Here is a 26253-nt window from a genome sequence, read left to right as displayed (position 1 = left end):
GTTAGATGCAGGAAGAATGTTCCCAATGTTGGGGAAGTCCAGAACCAGGGGACACAGTCTAAGGATAAGGGGTAAGCCATTTAGGACCGAGATGAGGAGAAACTTCTTCACCCAGAGAGTGGTGAACCTGTGGAATTCTCTACCACAGAAAGTAGTTGAGGCCAATTCACTAAATATATTCAAAAAGGAGTTAGATGTAGTCCTTACTGCTAGGGGGATCAAGGGGTATGACGAGAAAGCAGGAATGGGGTACTGAAGTTGCATGTTCAGCCATGAACTCATTGAATGGCGGTGCAGGTTCGAAGGGCCGAATGGCTTACTCCTGCACCTATTTTCTATGTTTCTATGTTTCTATGTGATGCCCCAGGGATTGTGGCCACACACAGAGGGATCAGCAGATGGCAAAGGCACCGCTACTGGCACCCTGCCCCAGATCAGCCCAACCTCTCTGGCCACTAGGGCCAGTACCGGGAACAAGAGATTAGCACCCTCCAGCCCTCCCGATGGGACCTGGGATGACCAGGTTCCCACTACCACTGAAGGGCAGCAGGGAGACACTGCAGCTCTCAAAAGAGGACAGGGAGGCCACACATTCCTGTGGCTCTGCCCACCACTAGGCAACGGCAAAGGCCCTGAGACCCAGCCAGGTGAGCGATCTGAGCCCACCCAGCTGGCAGGGGGCGCAGCGCCGCCATCAGACAGCCTGGACACAGTGCGGTTACTCTGGAACTAGTGTCCTCACCCACCTGCACCTACACCCCAGGGGCAAGACTGTGATACCACGTCTGTACCTTACCTGTAAAATGTACTTGTTCCACTACTGCTAAACCCAAACAGTGAGGCAACCAATCCTATTTTTTTTTCTCTGTACATGTATGCACATGCAGGTGTTGAGCCACGCACTTGGTCTATGTATGGGGGTGGGGCGGTGGGGGGGGTGGGGCGGGAGGGAATGGATGTATGTAGCCATGAACACACATGGATCACACCCAGAACACACTCAACCTTCACTGCAACCTCCAACCGTCCACTGTTGACCATTTCCCAATGTTGTGGCAATAAGGACTTGGGGGGTCTACAGGGGGAGAGCCATTCCTAAGGTGCAAGGGCTTTGGGCACTCAAGTCTAGGGCCAGAGCACACAGTGCAAAGGCCAGTCGCACAAGACTTAGGGGGAAGTGATGTGTATAATATAAGTATATACCCTGTACACTGAATGCACAGACATAAGACCACTGAATGTATCTTCACGCTGTATACACTATGCCTGTACCACCAGAGGGTGCAACTGGTGGAGACCTAGGGGTCACCTGTACACTGCAGGTAACCAAGTATAAAAGGGAGCTCACCATACTGTATCCTCATTCAGGAGCTGCAATAAATGGACTACGGTCACAACAATTCAAGTACAATAACTTTCCTTGTGGAGTCATTACTACAGTGCTTACAGACACAATACATTTACTTTTCTGGCCAGTCTGCCGTATGGGATCTTGTTAAAAGCCTCGCTAAAATCCATGTCGACCACATCATCCGCAATGCCCTCATCGACCCTCCTTGTTACCTCCTCAAAAAATTCAATCAATTTAGTCAGGCCTGATCTTCCCTTAACAAATCCATGTGGACCATTCTTAATTAATCTGTGCCTTCTTAATGAAGATTAATACTGTTATGTCTTTAATACTCTTATGAATGACTCCACAAGGTCTAGTATTGTACCTGAGCTGTTGTGACCTTAGTCCCACTTATTGTAACTCCAGAGCGAGGCACAAGCTTGGTGGGCAGCCTTTTATACTGGGCCCTGCACACCTATGCAGGTGACCCTCAGGTCTCCCACCGCAGTGCCCTCTGGTGGCACACCTTATGTGACTATACAGTTAGTATACATGGTCTACATACATGACATCACTTCCCCCCCAAGTCTTTAATGTAAATTGACTCATACATTGACGGTGACCTGGGCTTTGCTCTTCCTGGTTGACCATTGGAGGGTCGCTTCTAGCTTGGGTGGGTTGGTAGTGAGATTTGTTGCCAGTGGAGGTTCCCATGGTTTCTGATTGTGAGTCCATGACTACTCCATTCTCCCCCCCCCCACATAGAGATCAGGCTAATGGCCCGTTACATGCAAGTTGCATTCAAGTTCATCACATGGGTTTTACATTTACATCTTGGTACATTTGTTGGGTGGATTACAGTTGCGTTTCTTTTTGTGTGGTACATTTACATGATCAGTACAGGTATATCAGTACAGGTACACAAGGACAGTCTAGTTCCAGCACGGTCAGATGAGATCCGGGTCGTCTGGTGGCGGCACAGCGCCCCATGCTAGTGGGTCTGTGGGCGAGCTGAGCTCATTTTGCTCAAGTTGCCAGAGCTCAGGTCTCTTGCCGTTACTTCTAGTGTCGGGCAGGCCCAAAGACAGCTGATGTGCCTGTGACCTCCCTGTCCTTTTCATTTGCACAGTGTCGCTGCTGCTCCCTGGGAAGTGGTCTGAACGAGTGAGCATTTCATCTAAGCGACAGTGGGGCTGCCTCGCCTTGTCTAGCAATTTGCAGGGGACTGCTTTCCTTGAGGGCACCGTTGTGAGCGCTCTAGTTTGGGATCTTGGCTGGTCCAAGTCCCGTTCGGAGAAGCCACTGTACAGCAAAATTCTAAAAGGACAAAGGGTGTTAAAAAAGCAAGCCTGAAGGCTTTGTGTCTTAATGCAAGGAGTATCCGCAATAAGGTGGATGAATTAACTGTGCAAATAGATGTTAACAAATATGATGTGATTGGGATTACGGAGACGTGGCTCCAGGATGATCAGGGCTGGGAACTCAACATCCAGGGGTATTCAACATTCAGGAAGGATAGAATAAAAGGAAAAGGAGGTGGGGTAGCATTGCTGGTTAAAGAGGAGATTAATGCAATAGTTAGGAAAGACATTAGCTTGGATGATGTGGAATCTATATGGGTAGAGCTGCAGAACACTAAAGGGCAAAAAACGTTAGTGGGAGTTGTGTACAGACCTCCAAACAGTAGTAGTGATGTTGGGGAGGGCATCAAACAGGAAATTAGGAGTGCATGCAATAAAGGTGCAGCAGTTATAATGGGTGACTTTAATATGCACATAGATTGGGCTAGCCAAACTGGAAGCAATACGGTGGAGGAGGATTTCCTGGAGTGCATAAGGGATGGTTTTCTAGACCAATATGTCGAGGAACCAACTAGGGGGGAGGCCATCTTAGACTGGGTGTTGTGTAATGAGAGAGGATTAATTAGCAATCTCATTGTGCGAGGCCCCTTGGGGAAGAGTGACCATAATATGGTGGAATCCTGCATTAGGATGGAGAATGAAACAGTTAATTCAGAGACCATGGTCCAGAACTTAAAGAAGGGTAACTTTGAAGGTATGAGGCGTGAATTGGCTAAGATAGATTGGCGAATGATACTTAAGGGGTTGACTGTGGATGGGCAATGGCAGACATTTAGAGACCGCATGGATGAATTACAACAATTGTACATTCCTGTCTGGCATAAAAATAAAAAAGGGAAGGTGGCTCAACCGTGGCTATCTAGGGAAATCAGGGATAGTATTAAAGCCAAGGAAGTGGCATACAAATAGGCCAGAAATAGCAGCGAACCTGGGGACTGGGAGAAATTTAGAACTCAGCAGAGGAGGACAAAGGGTTTGATTAGGGCAGGGAAAATGGAGTACGAGAAGAAGCTTGCAGGGAACATTAAGGCGGATTGCAAAAGTTTCTATAGATATGTAAAGAGAAAAAGGTTAGTAAAGACAAACGTAGGTCCCCTGCAGTCAGAATCAGGGGAAGTCATAACGGGGAACAAAGAAATGGCAGACCAATTGAACAAGCACTTTGGTTCAGTATTCACTAAGGAGGACACAAACAACCTTCCGGATATAAAAGGGGTCAGAGGGTCTAGTAAGGAGGAGAAACTGAGGGAAATCTTTATTAGTCGGGAAATTGTGTTGGGGAAATTGATGGGATTGAAGGCCGATAAATCCCCAGGGCCTGATGGACTGCATCCCAGATTACTTAAGGAGGTGGCCTTGGAAATAGCGGATGCATTGACAGTCATTTTCCAACATTCCATTGACTCTGGATCAGTTCCTATCGAGTGGAGGGTAGCCAATGTAACCCCACTTTTTAAAAAAGGAGGGAGAGAGAAAGCAGGGAATTATAGACCGGTCAGCCTGACCTCAGTAGTGGGTAAAATGATGGAATCAATTATTAAGGATGCCATAGCAGCGCATTTGGAAAATGGTGACATGATAGGTCCAAGTCAGCATGGATTTGTGAAAGGGAAATCATGCTTGACAAATCTTCTGGAATTTTTTGAGGATGTTTCCAGTAAAGTGGACAAAGGAGAATCAGTTGATGTGGTATATTTGGACTTTCAGAAGGTTTTCGACAAGGTCCCACACTGGAGATTAATGTGCAAAGTTAAAGCACATGGGATTGGGGGTAGTGTGCTGACGTGGATTGAGAACTGGTTGTCAGACAGGAAGCAAAGAGTAGGAGTAAATGGGTACTTTTCAGAATGGCAGGCAGTGACTAGTGGGATACCGCAAGGTTCTGTGCTGGGGCCCCAGCTGTTTACATTGTACATTAATGATTTAGACGAGGGGATTAAATGTAGTATCTCCAAATTTGCGGATGACACTAAGTTGGGTGGCAGTGTGAGCTGCGAGGAGGATGCTATGAGGCTGCAGAGTGACTTGGATAGGTTAGGTGAGTGGGCAAATGCATGGCAGATGAAGTATAATGTGGATAAATGTGAGGTTATCCACTTTGGTGGTAAAAACAGAGAGACAGACTATTATCTGAATGGTGACAGATTAGGAAGGGGGAAGGTGCAGCGAGACCTGGGTGTCATGGTACATCAGTCATTGAAGGTTGGCATGCAGGTATAGCAGGCGGTTAAGAAAGCAAATGGCATGTTGGCTTTCATAGCGAGTGAATTTGAGTACAGGGACAGGGAGGTGTTGCTACAGTTGTATAGGGCTTTGGTGAGGCCACACCTGGAGTATTGTGTACAGTTTTGGTCTTCTAACTTGAGGAAGGACGTTCTTGCTATTGAGGGAGTGCAGCGAAGATTCACCAGACTGATTTCCGGGATGGTGGGACTGACCTATCAAGAAAGACTGGATCAACTGGGCTTGTATTCACTGGAGTTCAGAAGAGTGAGAGGGGACCTCATAGAAACGTTTAAAATTCTGACGGGTTTGGACAGGTTAGATGCAGGAAGAATGTTCCCAATGTTGGGGAAGTCCAGAACCAGGGGTCACAGTCTAAGGATAAGGGGTAAGCCATTTAGGACCGAGATGAGGAGAAACTTCTTCACCCAGAGAGTGGTGAACCTGTGGAATTCTCTACGACAGAAAGTAGTTGAGGCCAATTTACTAAATATATTCAAAAGGGAGTTAGATGAAGTCCTTACTACTCGGGGGATCAAGGGGTATGGCGAGAAAGCAGGAAGGGGGTACTGAAGTTTCATGTTCAGCCATGAACTCATTGAATGGCGGTGCAGGCTAGAAGGGCTGAATGGCCTGCTCCTGCACCTATTTTCTATGTTTCTATGTTTCTATGTTTCTAAGCCGTTGCGGGTGATCCTTCTCTCTTGGGCATTGCCGTGATGGTGAGTGGGTTTGTGGGCTACGCCTTTTCCACCCGGGTGGTGGATGACAGTAGCCGACTGCGAGCATAGGCGCAGTTTACTGTTTCTGGCTCGTGGCAGTTCATGGCGGTTAAACCGATCTGAGGCAGGGTATTGCTACCGGTGCCTCTGCTCTCTGGGGATCGTTTACTCTGCGGCTTGTCTACTTCTGTCAGCTGTGGGGACACTTTATGATACATTGTTCTGGTCCCGGGGACGCAGGCTACAGCATTGGGTAGATGGCTGGACCTGTGTACGACTGTTAGGTGTTCGCCCGCTACATTGGCTGATTGCAATTTGCACCCGACATCGCTCAACAACATTTTGCTCGTTACAACTGGACTTTTACATTGGTTACCAATTTCAAGCAGTTCATTCAAAAATGGCGGGTTGCTGGCCTCCTTTAAAATGGCCTTACTACTTTTACCCCAATCGTCTTCCTTGCGTGGAACCACTTGTCGTTGCTCCATTAGCGCTGCACCTTCTGGTTTGGATGCCAGCTTTTCCCTGTCCATGATGTTGACTGCCACGATCTTCTTTCCCAGGGATTCTGCCACTGATGCTGGGAAGGCGCCCTCGGATCCAATCTTCCTACCCAGGAGTCCTGCCAATGAAACCGGGAAGGTGCGTTCGGGTCGTCTTGGCCGGATCATTGCCACACAGTCATGATGAGCGGTCTGTGCTTCGGGGGCTGCGAGGACCTGCTCTCCGGTGCCTGGTCCAACCGAAGGTGGGGGCTTGCTCTGTCTCTGAGCACAGGGGACGTCGATCGCTGGAGGGATGAAGTCTTCCCAGTTCCAATGAATCTTCCTCATCCATCTTCTTCCAAGTAGTGTTGGTTCATCACCTGAAACAATCCACAATGGTAAATTGTGCACCGCGCCATCATGGGATACACTTACATCCGCACTACCAAGAACTGATAACAGTCCCTTGGTGTAGGTGCGCAGCTTTGCCTGAACCGGGGCCAGCTTGGGTCGTTCAGCTTGATCATTCCATAGCCTTACAAAGTCTTCCTCGCTCATTACTGACTGACTCGCCCCCATGTCCACTTCCATGAAAACTGGAATGCCATTTATCTCGACTTCCATTATCACTGGAGGACAATCTGGTGCAGGTATATACTCCATACACTTCATCCTGAGACTGAGCTGCCTCTCTGGCCATCTCCTCGTAATCCGCGCTGGATTCACAGCCATCTGCTGACTCCTCTTCCACGTGGTGAGTCACAGCTCTTTTGCACATTCGCTGGAGGTGGCCCTTTGTGCTGCAGCCTTTGCACACATAGCCTCTGGACCGACACTGATGAGCCCTGTGATGACCTCCGCAACGCCAGCATGGTGCTACTCGACTTACGTTTGCACCCTTCGGTGGACTCTGAGTTAAAGGACTTAGGGGCCTGTACGCTCTGCCCTGGGCAGATTCACGTTCAACAGTTCTGCCTGTGAAAGGCACTATTCTATTTACAGTACTTGCCGGGTTTGAGTCCTGAGAGTGAGTCATCATCTGCTTGGAGCTGCAGCTTGAGGTCATGAAAGCCTGGCTGATGCTGATGGCCTTCTGCAGAGTGATGGTGGTTTCAGCAGACAGTAGCCTGTGAAGAAGGGCCTCATGACCGATGCCAATAACGATGACGTCCCGCAACGCATCGGCGAGGGATGCGCCAAATTCACATGGTCCTGCCAGCCTCCTGAGGTCGGCAGCGGACTTCACGATTTCCTGGCCCTCGGAGCAGCGGTGTTTATAAAATCGACGTCTGGCCGTGAGGATGCTCTCCTTTGGTTTGAGTTGGTCCCAAATTAGCACTTTCAGGTCCTCGTAAGACTTGGTTGTTGGTTTCTCTGGTGCAAGCAAGTCCCTGACAAGGCCATAGACCGCGGGCCCACAACTGGTCAACAGGATAGCTCTGCGCTTATCTGCCAGCGTGGCCAGATCATCGCCTACCAGGTCGTTTGCTACGAAATATTGGTCGAGCCGCTCCATAAAGACTTCCCAATCTTCATCCTCTGAGAACTTTTCTAATGCACCAACGTTAATCATTTTTGCGTGAAAGTTCGTAATCTCATCGCCAGTTGTTATGTCTTTAATACTCTTATGAATGTCTCCACGAGGTCTATTATTGTACTTGAGCTGTTGTGACCTTATTCCCATTTATTGTAACTCCAGAGTGAGGCACAAGCATGGTGGGCAGCCTTTTATACTGGGTCCTGCACACCTATGCAGTGCCCTCTGATGTGCCATCTTATGTGACTATACAGTTGATATACATGGTCGACATACATGACAACAGCCACCTAAGAACTCATGTTAAGAGTGGAAGCAAGTCTTCCTCGATTCCGAGGGACTGCCTATGATGATGATGATGACACTTCATGCCTGCCATTGAATTTATGACTTCTATTGTACTAAAGTAATTTGCATTAATAATACTAATATAATAATAATTTGATTTTGACCATACTCACACCCGACTTACACCCGAATCCTCTCCATTTTCCCTCTTGCCCATTGTGTTTACCCCTCTTTAATGCAAAGTGAGGAAAGGAGTGAGGACATGTTCCTATAGTTGAAATGCAAATTGTTGCAAAATATGCACTAGCTACATATATTGTACCATATCTGGATCATTCCATCGTCCTGGGCCTGCAGCCGGCTGCAACACTTCCTGGTTGTTCCCAAACCAATCTATAATTGTTAGCACAGTATTCCACGAGTCATCAATATCATCATAATTTCTCCAAAGATTACAGAGTTCAGCAATTTGTGAGTAATTCACCTAAAGGAATGTAGAATAGAAAGAAAATGTTTAGTACAATAAGAATATAAAAAAATAGGAGGCCATACAGCCCCTCGAGCCTGCCCCATCATTCAGTATCATGGCTAAACTTGTACATCAACACCACTTTCTTGTCCTATCCCCATATCCCTTGATTCTTTTAGTACCCAAAAATTTATCAATCTCAGTCTTAATACAGCATATTCAATGACTGAGCATCCACAGCCCTCTGGGGTAGAGAATTCTAAATATTCACATCCCCGAATGAAGAAATTTCTCCTCATCTCAGTCCTAAATGGCCAACCCTTTATCCTCAGTGTTTGAGACTCTCCAGCCAGGAGAAACAGCCTCTCAGCATTTACCCTGCCAAGCCCTCTAATGGGTAAGTAAACAAAGCAATGCAGCACTTGCCTTATAACAACAACTTGTATTTATATAGCGCCTTTAACATAGTAATCATACCAAGATGCTTCAGAAGAGTGAGCAAGAGGTACAGAGGTGGCTAGGTTTAGGGCAGGAAATTCAAAGCTTAGGGTCTAGGCATCTGAAAGCATGGCACAATGGTGGAGTGGAGAAAATTGGGAATACACAAGAGGCTAGAATGAGAGGAGTGCAGCGATCTCAGGGTTCTAAAGCTGGAGGAGGTTACAGAGATTGGGAGGGTAGGGCTATGGAGGGATTTAAAAACCAGGATAAGACTTTGAAAATCAAGGCATTGCTGGACCGGGAACCAATGTAGGTCAGTGAGCACAGGGGTGATGGATAACGGGACTTGGTGCGAGTTATGATACAGGCAGCAGAGTTTTGGATGAGCTCAAGTGATATGTAGCTTTAATTTTCTAACATGAAGTCAGAAAGTAGGCTTGACCCTGGAATTGTCATGTGTTAAGTACAGCACAACACTCTTTACATTTACAGAATATGTTATACCTAATGAAATGTCTCATGGTGCTTTACTGGGAGAGCCTAGGACTAAGCAGTAAGTGGTCGAGAAGATAAGAGATGACCGAAGGCTCAATCAAAAAGAGAGGTTTTGAGGAGATTTTTTAAGAATGGGAAAGAGATAGAAAAGTGAATAAGTTCGATTCTAATTGTAAAGTCCTTTCTCTGCAGTATGAAACCACACGAGGCACATTCTGGGGACAAGGTCACTCTGTGACCTTAACTCTTTATTCACAGGACTCCAAAGACAATGACCCTGCGTGGGACCTCTCTTTTTATACCTGTGTGATCAGGTAAGGAGTGTCTCCCACAAGTTCACCCCTTGTGGTCAAGGTGTGCATCTAGGTTGAGTGTATACAGTAATATAGTGGTGTTACATTGTGGTTACATACATGACATCACCTCCCCCCCCCCCCCCAAAGTCTTATTGGGATCATAGTTTAATCTTTCAGGTGGTCTACGCACCCTCGTGGAGCGCCGCAGTTGGGGCTCTGGTTGTTGGACACTGACATGAGTGTCTGACAGCTATGGTGATTCCGGCCTGTCCGGGCTGACCGCAGGGACTGTGCATTCTTCTGATTGCTCTTGTTGCTCATTCACTGGTGGTGTTGTGAGCTCCATCTCATGGTCTTCTTCAGGTTCCTCCGTGTCGATGCTGAACCTTTTTTTTACTTGGTCCAGATGCTTACGGCATATCTGACCATTGTTGAGTTTTACCACGATGACCCTATTCGCCTCTTTGTCAATTACAGTGCCCTCAAGCCATTTGGGCCCCAAGGCGTGATTGAGGACGAATATCGGATCATTTATTTCTGTACATCTCCCCCTCGAATTATGGTCATGGTACTCGTTTTGTGACTTGCGCTTGCCCTCAACTATGTCGGTCAGGACTGGGTGAATGAGGAACAACCGAATTTTGAGTGTCCATTTCATTAGTAGCTCTGCGGGTGGGACCCCCGTGAGCGGTGCGGTTGGGATCTATAGGCCAGCAGGAGACGCGATAGGCGGCATTGTAGGGAGGGTCCTTGAATCCTGAGCATACCTTGCTTAATGATTTGGACCGCACATTCCACCTGGCCATTGGAGGCCGGCTTGAACGGCGCAGTCCTGATGTGGTTGATGTCATTGCCCGACATAAACTCTCGGAATTCGTAGCTTGTGAAACATGGGCCATTATCACTAACCAGGATGTCCGGCAAGCCATGGGTTGCAAAGATCGCACGTAAGCTTTCCACGGTGGTGGATGATGTGCATGAATTCAGAATGATGCACTCGATCCGTTTTGAGTACGCATCTACCACAATAAGGAACATCTTACCCATGAACGGGCCCGGGTAGTCAACATGAATGTGTGACCATGGCCTGGTGGGCCAGGGCCACGGGCTGAGCGGGGCCTCCCTGGTGGCATTACCCAGCTTGGCACACGTCGTGCACCTGCGAACACAGTGTTCCAGGTCTGAATCAATTCCAGGCCACCAAACGTGTGAGCGGGCAATGGCCTTCATCAGTACAATGCCTGGGTGCTCGCTGTGGAGTTCCCTGATGAATGCCTCCCTGCCCTTCTGGGGCATAACTACCCGGCTGTCCAATAGTAGGCAGTCGGCTTGGATGGAGAGCTCATCCATCAGTCTGTGGAACGGTCTGACCTCCTCAGGGCATGCTCCGTGTGCGGGCGCCCAATCCCCAGTCACACATTTCTTAATCAGGGATAGGAGAGGATCTCTGTTTGTCCAGATTTTGATCTGGCGGGCTGTGATGGGGGAGCCTGCGCTGTCAAAGGCATCGACAGCCATGACCATCTCGGCGCTTTGCTCCGCTGTCCCCTCGGTGGTGGCCAGTGGAAGCCTGCTGAGCGCGTCAGCGCAATTTTCAGTGCCGGGCCAGTGCCGGATGGAGTAGTCATAAGCAGCCAGCGTGAGAGCCCATCGCTGTATGCAAGCTGATGCGTTGGCATTGATAGCCTTGCTGTCTGACAACAGGGATGTTAATGGCTTGTGGTCCGTCTCTAATTCAAACTTCCTACCAAAGAGGTACTGATGCATTTTTTTTACATCATAGACACATGCAAGCGCTTCCTTCTCGACCATCCCATATCCCCGTTCTGCTTGAGGGAGCGACCTGGAGGCATAAGCCACAGGTTGTAGTTGACCCTCGGCATTGCCCTGCTGCAACACGCACCCAACCCCATAGGACAATGCATCACATGTCAGAACCAATTTTTTACAGGGGTCATACAGGGCCAGCAACTTGTTTGAACAAAGTAGGTTTCGCGCCCGATCAAAAGCCCGTTCCTGACAGTCCCCCCAAAATCAATCGCAATCCTTAAGCAGGAGCACGTGTAGCGGCTCCAACAACGTGCTCAAGTTCGGCAGAAAGTTCCCGAAATAGTTCAACAGTCCCAGGAATGAACGCAACTCCGATGTGTTGCAGGGCCTGGGTGCTCGTCGAATCACCTCTGTTTTGGATTCGGTGGGCCGAATCCCATCTGCAGCAACCCTCCTGCCCAGAAACTCAACCTCAGGAGCTAAGAACACACATTTGGATTTCTTGAGTCGCAGACCTACCCAGTCCAGTCAGCATAGCACCTCCTTCAGATTGTGGAGGTGTTCCTCGGTGTCTCGACCCGTGATGAGGATGGCGTCCTGAAATACGATCGTTCCAGGAATGGATTTAAGCAAGCTTTCCATGTTTCGTTGAAAAATCGCAGCCGCTGATCGCATGCCAAACGAATGTTCTAAACGAACAGTAGTTTAGATTCATCGGCCAGTTCCTGAGTCATATAGGCTGAAGTGAGGTCCAACTTGGTGAACTTGCCGCCTGCCAGCATGGCGAAGAGGTCCTCCGCTCTCGGGAGCGGGTATTGATCTTGTAGGGACACCCGATTGATGGTGGCCTTGTAGTCGCCACAGATCCTGACAGAGCCATCGCTTTTAGGACGGGAACGATTTGGCTCGCCCAGTCGCTGAATTCAACAGGCGAGATGATGCCCTCTCTCAACAGCCGGTCCAATTCGCTCTCGATCTTTTCCCGCATCACATACGGCACCGCTCTGGCTTTGTGGTGCACTGGCCTGGCATCCGGGGTGATGTGTATCACTACTTTAGTGCCTTTGGAAGTCCCGACGCCAGGTTGGAATAGTGAATCGAATTGTTGTAGGACCTGTGAGCACGAACTTCGCTCCACAGATAACATTGCGTGAACATACTCCCAATTTCCAGTTCATCTCGGCTAACCAGCTTCTCCCCAACAGTCCATTGCCCGGGACAATCCAGAGTGGCAGCCGATTCACTAACCCATTGTGTGTGACAGCCAACATTGCACTGCCTAGCACTGGAATGATTTCTTTAGTGTACGTCCGTAATTGTGTCTCAATACGTGCTAATTTGGGTCTTCTGGCTTTAAGTGGCCATAGCTTCTCAAATTACTGAACACCCATGAGTGACTGGCTGGCCCCAGTGTCCAGCTCCATGCGTACAGTGATACTGTTTAATAAAACCCTCATCATCATTGGTGGCGTTTTGGTGTATGAACTATGAATATTCACCACATGGACCCGCTGAACCTCGGCGTCCATCGATTTGCCCCAAAAGTCATCCTGCCTCAAAGAACCCTCTTCTGGTCCATCCGCCTCATATATTAGTCTGGTTGCAGACTTCCTGCACATTCGAGCTAAGTGGCCACTGAGATTGCAGTTCCTGCAGACAAACTGTTGAAATCTGCAAGATCTAGCAGAGTGTTTTCCCCCACACCTCAAGCACGAATTAAAGTTTCCATTGTTGGGAATAAAGGGACTATGGCCAGGCATTCCGCGCTGACTGTCCCTTTGACTGCACTTAAGTACCCTATTGGTGGGTGTCAATGGCCCCATCCCGGGCCGCATTGGCCACTGTGATGGCGTGAATGTCCGTTCAGCCTGCCATTGTCTCTGTTGAAGTCCTACTCTGGGGTCTATTGCTGCCTGGGGAGTGTCGGACTGCCCCTGCCTGCCTGTGGGGCTCTGAGTCGCATTGATGATGTTGACTCCCTGATCCATCGCCGCGTTAGAGGCAGAATCTGTGTCGGGCCATATGTATGCTACTCACCGGTTTGAGGTGCTTCCCAATCAATTTGCTAAGTTCTTCAAAGGGTTTGTCTGCTGGCTTTTCGGGTGCTAGTAAGACCTTCATGAGCGCGTAAGTCTTTGGTCCGCAGCTGGTCAAAAGATGAGCCCTTCGCTTGTCGGCCGCTACATCCCCCAGCCATTCTTTCAGAACAAAGCTTTGCTGAAGCCTCTCGACAAAATCGTCCCAGTCTTCCCCAACACAGTACCATTCCACTGTGCTACCGGTGGCCATCCTCTTGGGTGGTGAATTCCCGTTTCTCGTCGCCAATGTAAAGTCCTTATTCTACAGTATGAAACCACACAAGGCACATTCTGGGGACAAGGTCTCTCTGTGACTGTAACTCTTTATTCACAGGACTCCAAAGACGATGACCCTGCATGGGACCTCCCTTTTTATACCTGTGTGATCAGGTAAGGAGTGTCTCCCACAAGTTCATCCCTTGTGGTCAAGGTGTGCATCTAGGTTGAGTGTATACAGTAATACAGTGGTGTTACATTGTGGTTACATACATGACACTAATGTTAGGTTAAAACATTGAAAATTAAGATGGTAAAAGGTGCTGGACGGATTGGTTGACAACCTGGAAGTTTTTTTAATGTGGTTCATGCCGCACTTATCATTCAGAGGCCCAAGTGGTTTGACTTTAGTGTGCGCAAGAGTCAGAACTATCACTTTTATATCTGTTCATCTGAAACTGCTTCTCAATGATGTGAAAATGTGAAAGTGATAAATCAGAGGGCAGCTGCACTCTCTTGATTTATTCATAATTATTCATGTTTTATAAATAAAACCTTCTTTCCAGGCATGAAAATAGAGCAACCAAATCCTCCATAAATCTGAATACCTTTGCTGCCTCGTAAATTTGATAATCTACTGGCAAAATGAACAGGTGAGGATCGACAACACTGAGCTATATCAGTACAATGTCACACTTACATGCTCACAATTACATAACAGATTCATAATATTAAAATGTTAAGAGTGGGAAATAAAAGGCTTTTTTTCTCCCACCCTTGGTGGTAGACCATCTTCATAAGCTGGCCAGCTACAAGAATACATGATTGGCCTTCCTGTAGCATTGAGAGCATGGCTCATCTTTGGATAACCTAGGAAATAAAAATCTGACATTAGAACTGGTGAAAATGGAACATTAGCAATCCAAGTGCTACCGTGTTTCAGATATGGAGCATTAGGTAGCATAGTACAATAGCATATGTAAGCATTAGCAAAGTTTTATGAAAATATTACTGTTATGTAATAGACAAAACTACTTAATAATCTTCATCAAACAGTTTGGGAGGGAAATTGGCCTTGGGTGAAAAAGAAAATCGGGTGGGATGTAAAACAAGCTGTCGACTCGGTACTGCTGGTTTTGTACTACCCCCCCAGATCAATTTCACATGTTTCAGGTCCCAATAAAGCCAGTTTCTCATTAAAGTCAAATTTTTCTCACTTTAATAGAAAATGTGTACTTGAGGTGAGCATGAGGTTGGAATTTACTCTCAATCTTCATTAATGTTATTTTTTCCTGGAAACTAAATTAATTTTACTTTACTTAATTAATAATTTTTCCAGGCCAGATTAAGCACAGGAAAGTTCTCCTCTATGTCCTTAAAGTTTGTGGCAAGAACATAGTTCAGACTTGCCACCAAAAGCTGAATCTTCCAATTGTTCAAATTCCTATTACACAAATAACCCTGAGTAGTTAACAAAATTTGAGGGTAAAGACATTAGTAATTTTTAAGGGACTATCATGGCGGGTAATTTTAACGCCCCAACAAGAAGTTAAGGGGCCCGAAATTGGTCAGTACATAAGGTCCGCCCATTTCTCGACCGTATGCCGGCAGTACGTCATTTCAAACCGCCGGCATACCGCCGAGACCGAAGATCACAATTTTGGTGGATTGCTTTTCAGCGGTATGCTGGCGGTATGCGAGCGGTGTGCAGTGGCAGTAGGTAACATCATAGTCAAAACAGATCGGCTTTCTTGTCGATGGACGGTGCGGCACTGCACTGCGCAAGTGCGATTTTTTTTTTTCCTGTTTTTTTCAGAGAAGCTTTTTACCCGCGATTTTGGGAGTCAGGGGTCACCCACACATACGCAGTGAGTTGAAGTCGAGGGAGAGAGAGTGAGAAGGAGCAGCAAGCTATTCGAGGGTCAGTTAGTTTAATCACAGATTGCAGAGTTAAAAAATATTCATAATAAATAATAATTATTGTAAGGGGTTCTGGGGAGTGTTGTGCCTTGGGTGTCTCTCTCTGGGTTTCTGCCCTCACAGCTTATGCCTGGCCTGTGAGGTACTCTGAGTGCTGCAAGAGCACTCCTGGAGAGACTGTGTCTACAGCTTATGAAGGGGGTTTTGAGACTCGTGCGTCCCCACAGCTTATGTCTAGCCTGTGAGGCACCTGTGAGCGTCAAACACTCCTAACCCCTTTCTTCCCTAGCCTGTGGCACACAGTTGAGCATTTTCGAGGCACTCATGGCTTCCCTTATACTGTTCTGACACAAGACTCACGATCAGGAGATGTAATACAACAGAACTGAGATGAGGTGATTCCAAGAGGAACTTTAAGCTTCCAATTTATTTGACAAGGTGTAGCTCAACAAACAGCAATACACCAACAAAATAATCCCCCTAAATCCCATTAAAAAGACACAACGAAAATGTTTACACAAGTTTAACAGCAGTGCAATGCCCAACCTCCCACCTTCCTGACCTAACTGAGTTGGGAGTTCTGGCAACCAGAGATTATACTCACCACAGTCTTTACAGTCTTTCCAGGTTAAAACGCGGTTTCGGGGTTCTCTTTTTGCTATCTTCAGGATCTTCAAGTTACTTTTTCGGTTGTGATTTTTCTCAGAAACTTGGTTGTTGTTGCGTCTTGTTGTTGCTGTGGATCTACCTGAGTCCAGCTCTCAGACGAAGATCCTTGTGGAAAAAGAAAAGGTTCAGTCTCCAGTAGTGAAAGGAGGCTGAACTGATGCCTTCTTGGGATGGTGGTTTGCTTCTTCTGTCTTCGGTGTCTTCGGACACTGGTCTTCCTTCTGTGTCGAAAGGCTGACTGCTTGCTGGAACACGAGAACGGAACAACTTTTCGGGGCAGAAACCCCTTATATCCAGTTATCCAGCCAGACTTTCGTGCTGAAATAAATCCTTCCATTGGTGGGCTTGTGATTTTTGAAAAATGCAGCGGTGTTGGATTTCGCGGGGGGTTTCCCACTGGCCATCCCTGATGTTAACCTAATCAAGGGTTGATTAGGTGTTAATTGGGTTGGCAGGGTGTGGGCCTCCTGTAGCCATTGTGTAGGCCCTCGGTTTGTTTTGGGTTCCCTAGTTTTCTTAAGGCCTGCATAATATCCCTCCATAGTGTAAACGTGGGGGAGACAATAGCCCGATATTGGTGATGAGTCAGTCCCGAGTTTTCGAGCAAGGGCACTCCCATTGGCTTGGAGTCCCTTGCTTCGGGCTAACTCTGTCCCACCATTGGCCTTCCGGTGTCCTCCCCCGTCCAATCACTGCCCTGCCAAGGCCAAACCGTCTCGGTTTCAATCCACATCTGGTTCTGGGTTCCCTGTTCCTTCCAGGACATTGGCCTGTTGCAGCACAGACAGATCACAAAGCTCTTTTCCTTCTGGGTAAAATGAGGGGTTTTCATCCTCCCCTACATAATACAGTATCAACAATAATAAGACATATTTTAGAAATCAAAAATCATAATATAAATATAATGGAAATGCTCAAAAAATAGTTGAAGCGCAGGAACGTCGAAAAGGATGGGCGGTTGAGGGCACCTGCCTTCGACGAGACGGAGCTACCTGCCCTGTTGGAGAATATTACGGAGAGGTACTCCAACCTAACTAAGGGTGGTCATGGAAAGCCCTCCCCAAAAGAGTACAACAGAATATGGGACAAGATCGGGGAGGCTGTGTCCTCCACAAGTACCATGGTACGCACTGGGGAAAGGTGCTGTAAGAGGTGGAACAACCTGGTGAGGGTAGTAAGAGTAAGTAATTATTTTATTTATGCACCCACCATGTGCCATGTACCATGTAAACATAGGTTCAGTGTCACACGGATGATGTTAATTATCTTAAGATTACGGCAATGTCTTTGTGCTTTCAGGCAATGACAAGAGGAACAATGCAGTGTTTTAATGTGTGTGTGTGTATGTGTCTGCGATGTTAAATGGATTGAAGACTTTTACTTTCATTTACTTCATTTTCTGCAGAAGAAGACATCTGCAATAGCAGCGAATCAGCAACGTACGGGGGGAGGACCCACAACCCAAGAGCTATTGACAGAGATAGAGATCCGAGCCCTGTCATTGGTCAGGGATAGCAACCCTGCCACCACCGGCATTGGAGCTGACCCACTCACACAGGATGGTAAGTTGAATACAATCGCCGGTCTATGTTCTGGTACTGTAATGTCATGTAATGTAACTGTAACTGTAATGTAATGTAAGTTTATTGCAGTGTAATGTTGGTCTCATGTGATGTACTGCAATGTTGGGGGCATGTAACGCAAGGCATATGTAAATGTATATATATATTGTCTGTCTGCGAGATGTAATGCAGTAATACAGCAGTGGTGGACATTTAAGTAAGACTGCGCTAAGTCTGTACCATGCACTCATGTAACCTTGACCCATCCTCTGGTTTTTAAATGTTGTTTTGTACTTCCAGACTCGGACGATTCAGACCAAACCTGCACAGAGAAACCAGATGACAGACCCACTGCCTCCACCTCTGATGTCACACAACCCTCTCCCGACTTCACCACTGGCAGAGCTGATGAAGACGAAGAGGAAGAGCCACTGATCCTGGAGCCAGTGGAGATGGAGGTGGGGGTGGAGACGGAGGAGGATACACCAGTTCCATGTGGGCCACCGAGTCTATATTCAGGGGGTTCCTCTGATTCTGCCGGACCAAGTGGTGTGCAGCATTATACCCCTAGTGTTGCAGCGCCTTTGCCGCAGCGACGGAGGTTGGTGCAGAAAAGGTCGGTTGCTGCAAGACAGATAGGCGCGTACCAGGACATAGTGCGTTGGTCAAAGGCCAGCGTTGACTTAAGTCGTGAGCTGCTCAAGGCCATGGCTACAATAGCCACAAACATCACGGCTCTATCAGAACGACAGTTGGAGGATATGTCGCATTTGGTCACCGTGATGGAGCGAACCGCCGATTCCGTCGTTGCTATGTGCCAATTGACGGGATCGGGACGTGGTGCGAAATTCCCCCGTGCCATAGTAGTCAGGTCGACAGCACCTGAGGGTGGGGAGCTGCCAACAGCTTCCAGCCCTGAAGCCATGCCTTCCACATCACGAGCTTCTCCTGAGGCCCCATTTATTGCGCCTGCAATGTCTGACTCCCAACGACAAGAACACCATTCAGGGTGCAGTGCTGCACGCCGGCTTGGTACCACCACGAGGAGGTCCGGGCTCAGGGACAGTGGGAAAGGGAAGGGCGGGAGTAAGAAAGGGGAAATAGTCCCAAGGGTGGTGGAGCACACGGTTGAGGTCGAGGACAGTAAAGGGTCTTTTGTTGTAGTTGTTCATTTAATAATTGAAGTTTGATTTTTAAAAGTTTATTCAAGTTGTTAAAGTTTTGTTAAATTTGTTATTATAGTTGTTAATGTTGTTACAGTTGTTTTATAGTTATAAGTTTTACAAAGTTTTAAAATTGTTGTATATTTTTTACATTTTTACATAAACATTTGAATTGAATTTAAGCACTCTTGTACAGTGTCAAACTTTTGGGGTAACAGTCATCAGGGTTCCAAAACACAGCTCTTCACATTCAAGCAAAGCGTTCATTTATGAGCTGCTGATGAAACAATTTTGCAGTGCCATATGCTCCGCGTGTCCTCCGTTGTAGTGTTGGGGGTGATGCCATGGGTTCATCTGGAAACTCCTCCTCATCCTCCCCCCCCCCCCCCCCCCGCCGCCGTCTCATTTTCCTCTTCTTCCTCCTCCATCTCCTGCACTCTCTCCTCAGGTGGTCCTGCAGTGCCCTGTGGCAATTCCCCATGATTGCTAAATTATGCAACATATAGCACACCACTGTGAACTGAGCAACCTGCTCAGGGTGGTATTGCAGCTTGCCTCCCGAGTGGTCCAAGCATCGAAAGCGCTGCTTCAGCACTCCAATTGTCTTTAGATAATATTATGTGTGGCTATATGACTCTTAGATCATTGCTCGGCTTCTGTCTGAGGGTTCTGCAGGGGTGTCAAGAACCAGGTGGTGAGGCTGTACTCTTTGTCCCCCAGCATTTACCTTGTGGCTCAGACTTCAACAGATCAGACACAGTGCTCTCATGCTAGATGTGCACATCATGGATGCTCTCTGTAAAGTTGGCATTCACTGCCATATGCACTGTGTATGGTCGCATACGAGCTGCACATTGAGGGAGTGGAATCCCTTACGGTTTTGGTACACCTCCCCCATCCTGTAATGGTGCTCACAGGGAAATATGGGTACAGTCAACAGCACCCTGCACCATGGGAAAGCCGGCAATGCATGCAAATCTCAAAGCCCTGACACTCTGTACCTTCCTGGTCATTGGGAAGTTTATAAATTCCATCCGGTGTGCATGCAGTGCTTCGGTTACCTGTCGAATGCACCAATGAGTAGCGTACTGAAAAATACAGCATATGTCTCCAGCTGATGCCTGAAAAGAGCCACGTGCATAAAAGGAAAGTGCCGCAGTCACCTTCATCTTGACAGAGAGTGCAGCAATGTTGGTACTGGGCTACAGGTCCACCTTAATCAGCTGACAAATCTCATTGATCACCTCTTTTCGGAAGCACATTCTTCAAACGCACTGTCGATCGGTCAGGTCCAAGTATGAGCGCTTCTCCCTGGAAATCCTTTGAGGGCAAGGCCTCCTCCTCCTCCTCATCAGTCTACGACCTCCTCCATTACCCTGATAATTCTGCTCAATAAACCTTCTCCCATCTGGATGCTGCATTAGACAGGTAGTCAGCAATACACGCTGAGATAGTACAGGCCCCATTCTTTTTAAATCTGCAGAAGATTTTTCAATGAACAAAATATAACTAAAATGCCTTTGATCTTAATAATTTACTCAGTACCAATAAAAATACCTTTCCCACTGTAAATCGCACTGTAAAGTCGCTGTTCACCTCAGAAATACTGAGGAGCTGCTTTTGCTGACTGTTCCCGATTTCAAAATGGCGGCTCCGAGCACATCCGCCCATTCCCGCCCACTTAACATCGTGTAAAACCATCTTTTCCAGGATGGTATGCAGCTCCGGTGGTATGTCGGCGGTATGCCATGAAAATTGGACTTTTTGGGCGTTATGCGGGTGGTTCTGCATGGTGGACAGTGTGCATACCGCTCGGCGGTATGTCAATGATGAATATTCCGCCGAGTGGTATGATGGCAGTATGTTGGTGTTTTTTCACCAAAATTTCATTTTTTGACAGGTAGTGGGCGGAATGTCGATGAATTTCGGGCCCAAAGTGTTAGAGATTTCAAACATGATCCAACCCGCCTACTTTCGGTTTTAACGGAGACAGGACGGGGTGGATGGCCAATCCGCTCTCAGGAGGCAGGTTGGTTGTTGAAACATTTTAAGGAGGCTGCATTCCCTCCATTTTAACAAGGTTTCTATTTATAACTACTTTTCCCTGGCCAGTAAAAGGAGCTGAGAAGTGCTGGATCCATAAAGTAAGGGCCTTTACAGCACTGCTTGTGAGCCAGGAAAAGCAGGTGTATTTCCTCCAGGCCCAACAAGCTAACTCTGCAAACCCCACCACGACCTAACTGGTCTGTATTGCTGAGCTCATGACATTTTTTGATTAGTGAATCATTGGGAGAGCCCTGCTAATAATTTGTCATTTTACTCCCTACTAATTTGGTTTTCAATATGGTGGACAGACTTCTGAAGGGAAGGATGTCAAATTTTATTTACAATACTGCAAACTAATAATAAAATATATTGCACTAACAGGATAACTAGAATTTAGAAGTTTATACAATCAGTGTGCAACACTCAAGTTTATGTTGACTTGTGAATTATTTAGTTCTATCCTTGTCAAGAGATAAATGTTGTACTAGCGAGCATTTTTTATTCAACAAGATAAATTAAATGCGTATTATTATTATTACACGGTCTCAGAGAGGTGGTACCTATTGCTTTTTCAGTGGTGTTGGAGTTGCAGCCATCGAACTTCAGCATGTCTATTTCCCATTCTGCAAAAGTCTTGGCATCAATGTCAACTGTCTCCAGTGTGGTGCCAAGATACCCACCACAGGTTGAATTACCCAGGTCCCCATAAATCCCTAGCTTCAGCCCTTTAGAATGAACCTAGCATAAACAATGAAGATCAAGAAGTAAATAACTCAAACTATCAAGATATAACATGAGTAAACATGTCACTTTGTAAAGTTCCATTTCAGTATTTGTAGTTAGAAGATTTATATATACTTAAGTCACCACTTCAAGAAAATATCTGATTCAATGGCAGTAAGTTATCAATACTGTTTTACAAATCATTTTCACTGTAGTAATCAAAATGCTATTTAATTTTTTTAAATTCTATTTAATTTATTTCCATTTTTAAATGTTTTCCTCAATAATTGAGACTAAGTACTTGTTGACAATGATTGTTAGTATAAAATATCTCATTGGATGAGTGGATAAACCTCAGGTCATTAAAAAGGAGTAGTGTCATAAATGATGATGGCTATTTATAATCTGAAAGTGTACATGATCCTTAGCTGACCTCAAAAGTAAAGCAAAAACAATGGCCTGGAATTTGCGGTTGTCATGATGGCAAAACTTAATGTTCGCCGTCATTCCTGTGTGAAATTGACAGCAACTTTTAGCTTCCACATACGCGCATTTAAAGGCGGAAATCTGGAAGTTGCTGTTAGTGATACCCTGCTCCTCCACAGGGTGCGCTGTTGCAATCTTCGCAGATGCAATCAACACAGAATCAGAAATTTGACGTGAACTTGAACTGTTTACTCACTATTCTCACTAAAAAACAATGAAAATGTTAAGCCTTGTTCAATCAACACAGAATCAGAAATTTGACGTGAACTTGAACTGTTTACTCACTATTCTCACTAAAAAACAATGAAAATGTTAAGCCTTGTTCAATCAGGAGTAACTGAGTTTTTAAGTCGTACTTACTGCTGAACAACCTCTCTGGCCTTGAAAAACTATTTTTACAAGTGTGGAGTCTCATTCCGTCAGAAGAACATTTCAAAATTGCATGATTTTTAAAATAATAAAACTTTTTTTTTTAAGTTAGTTTGATATTTCAGCTTCTACCTTAATCCCATGCGTATGTCCCAATCTTTATTTCACTTTCTGTACAATGTTTAAAATGTGAATTATATTCCATGCTTTTTACTTTCTGCTTTACTGTCTGTTAGAATTCTTCAATCTGATTGGCTGATCAGCCTGCCTGCTGCCTGCCCTGTTGCGGGATGCCACAGATCCCCTATAAATGGCGCCAAATTCAAAGTGACGTTGGATTAGAGGAAATCTACGCTTTAGAGCCCGCTGAATCTTCGTGGACAGATTTTTTCGAGGTCAGCGGCAAGCGCCGTCCCTTTGCCACTGACTGCAAATTCTGGACCAATTAAAATTAATTTCAGGTACAGTAACCTAAAACAAGATCAAATCTAGGCATTTGAAAGTGAGTTTCTATCATGTTTTTCCATAAATATATTCTATCAATTGAAAGTGCACCTTTGAGTTTTAACACATTTCAGTTGCCTATAATGATAGTAAAAAAGGCTTCTTTTTACCATGGGTTTTAATGCCCTTAGAATTTCCTATTGTGATCATCCCATATTACCAGAATATTGGCAAACTGAAATCACACAATTAGAAGGATCTAAAAGAAACAAGATACGGGAGCTTGAATGAAAAAATGATTTCAATGGGATGAAAATTGGGCAGGTTTTATAATGGGTGGGCAATCCACTCTGCTAGGCTGCCACCCAGGCAAAGTTAAAAATTGTCCCCATTGTGATTCCTGACATGACTGGAGTTCCCAATGGCCTCAGTGCAATTTTTGCCTCCTTCATAAACGAGGAGGAAATAGCCCTTTTAGCCTTCCAGTTATTTATGAGGTAATTTGCTCCCTGGCGTTTTGAATATAATTCCAATGCATCATGCAATAACTTGGTGCAAGCCCATTAAAATTGTCGCTACTTGTTGCCCTTGACCACGGAACCATAGTTCAGAGCTGCACTGTGTATCACACCTGATACCAAAGCAATAAAAATAAAACATGGGTTGTGTGATATCACTAGCCTGAAATTTGAAATAATTACTCACATAATCAGCCAGTGCTTTAATGCCACTTGGAAATCGTTTTGGATCTGGCTGAATCTTCCCATTATTATCTCTCTCGATTGCTGACCAGCAATCATCAATGTTTACGTATTGGTACCCCAGATCTTTCCAGCCATCCTCTACAAGTTTGTCTGCCATTGTCCTAAACAAGCCTTCACTGTTATGGTGAAAAGTCAAGAAGATGGTCATCAAGTTGTTTTACTTACACAGTTAAGAATTTTGGTTGTTTTTTATTAACTATGTACTCAAATATCGGGTAGAGTTTGCAGATTGTCCGAAAAATTAAGTCCAAGGTGGTCCCAGTACACACATATTGGTTTCCTGTGACATGAAACAATATAATAGGGATTCTCTTGGGATTCCTCAGATCCTGAGCTCTCACTCTCAAGCAGGGATATGTAGGTTTATACCAAATAGAGATGAAATGAATTGAATTGCTTCCCTAAAGAAAAGAGGGGGTAACGTATATATGATAGCACATAACTAGAAATGCATTAGATATAGGATAATATATTGGCTGGAGTATGTAAATATAACACCTAAGAGTATGTTACAGGCCACACTGAGGTATTTAGAGGACATCATTAACATGAGAACTAAGCTCCACCAGTTTAATTATCATCTGAATCACGAAATATATTACTGCTTGGAAATACATTGACAGCTGTGTGTTACCCACATAGATATAACAAAGTATTTCCAATTTTGAGGAAATGACTGGTGAAGTTAAGCAATAGGTTGTCCAAAACACCCACCAAAATTGTATCACCTCACAAACTGGAATGAAACTGATTTTTAGTTCAACAAATGTTAAAGGAAAATAATTTAATTAATTCACATTATATAAAAACATAAATTAAGTGGCAAATCACCTGTACCACTTTTGAATATCCTCTTACTGGCCAGTTCAAACATTATTGGCACAGGCCTTAGAAAAGGACACCCACTCTCAGCTGGGTAAATGGTGCTTTATGGAAGAGATAGGGAGACATACAGGACTGGGAGATTATAAACTTACAAACTGGCATGGGAATAAATTGAAGCAATCAGAATGTACCGCCATATGAATGAATGTAAAACCCGTAACCTTACAATGCAAACACCACAGGAAAAGCTAAATGACCTAAATAACAAGATTTTTAGAATTGCAGGTTCAAATCCTAGCTTGCCTGTCAGTTCACTTGCCTCAATTATGGAGTGTTCTTTGCTGGATTACTGGATGGAGTACCTCACACAAAGTGTTCCTTGCCAAGGGATGGGAAGAAACAAATTCAACAGTGTAACTTATAGAGCTGTTCAAAATCTGCAGTACTACATGGAGGATGGAATGGCTTAAAATGGGAGAAAATTTAAAAGCAAAAAATAGAAAAAGAGGCAGAAAACATTTGATGGCAAGCATACAGGAAGCTTAGGGCAGTGTTTTGTGAACTTGTGGCTCAGGCCAGTGGTGGGCCTTGATAACCAGATTGTGTGTTCTAAGTGGTCTGATTTAAAAGTTGTGTGCTTTCATGGATACTGGGTTGAGTTAATTGGGGTTGACTTTCTATATAAAAGATTGAGAGCTACTGTTTCCACTTGTGGTGGAGACCAAAACTAGGGGCCATAAATATAAATTCAGGAGAAACTTATTTATCCAGAGAGTGGTTAGAATGTGGAACTGGCTACTAGATGGAGTAGTTGAGGCAAAATAGTATAGATGCATTTAAGGGGAAGCTAGCTAAACACATGAAGGAGAAAGGAATAGAAGGTTATACTGATAGGGTTAGATGGACAAGGGTTAAGGAAGCTCATGTGGAGCATAAACACTGACATGGCCGAATGGCCAATTTCTGTTCTGTATTTTTTATGCAATTCCATGTTTTGGAGCAGTTACAGAAGAGATTTACCAGGATAATACCAGGGATGAGGGACTTCAGTTATGTGGAGAGATTGAAGAAGCTGGGATTGTTCTCCTTAGAACAGAGAAGGTTAAGGGAAGATCTAATAGAGGTATTCAAAATTCTGAGGGGTTTAATCGAGCAAAAAGAGAGAAACTATTTTCTCCGGCAAGTGGGTCGATAACTAGAGGTCATAGATTTTAAATAATTGGCAAAAGATTTAGATGAAAAAGAAGGAGAAATTATTTCACACAGGGTTGTTAGAACATCAGAATTAGGAACAGGAGTAGGCCATCTAGCCCCTCGAGCATGCTCCGCCATTCAACAAGATCATGGCTGATCTGGCCGTGGACTCAGTTCCACTTACCCGCCCTCTCCCCGTAACCCTTAATTCCCTTATTGGTTAAAAATCTATCTATCTGTGATTTGAATACATTCAATGAGCTAGCCTCAACTGCTTCCTTGGGCAGAGAATTCCACAGAGTCACAACCCTCTGTGAGAAGAAATTCCTTCTGAACTCGGTTTTAAATTGGCTCCCCTGTATTTTGAGGCTGTG

At 45.6% G+C, this 26253-nt stretch overlaps 1 protein-coding gene across 1 annotated transcript in view; it reads right to left on the bottom strand.

Annotated features, from left to right (window-relative positions):
- The window catches only part of LOC139281613 (alpha-N-acetylgalactosaminidase-like), a 58645-nt gene that overhangs the window by 19904 nt on the left and 12488 nt on the right, over window positions 1-26253 (bottom strand). The window contains exons 4-7 of the mRNA XM_070901761.1: window positions 23802-23976; window positions 21635-21812; window positions 14490-14584; window positions 8272-8433 (exon numbers count right to left, since the gene is read on the bottom strand). Coding sequence (XP_070757862.1) covers window positions 8272-8433; window positions 14490-14584; window positions 21635-21812; window positions 23802-23976 — 610 coding nt within the window. The remainder of the gene's footprint in view (window positions 1-8271; window positions 8434-14489; window positions 14585-21634; window positions 21813-23801; window positions 23977-26253) is intronic.

Source organism: Pristiophorus japonicus, chromosome 15 (assembly GCF_044704955.1).
Source record: "Pristiophorus japonicus isolate sPriJap1 chromosome 15, sPriJap1.hap1, whole genome shotgun sequence".
Lineage (NCBI taxonomy): Eukaryota > Metazoa > Chordata > Chondrichthyes > Pristiophoridae > Pristiophorus > Pristiophorus japonicus.
The sequence above is the reverse complement of the archived record's forward strand: the minus strand, read 5'-3'. Positions and strand labels throughout refer to the sequence as shown.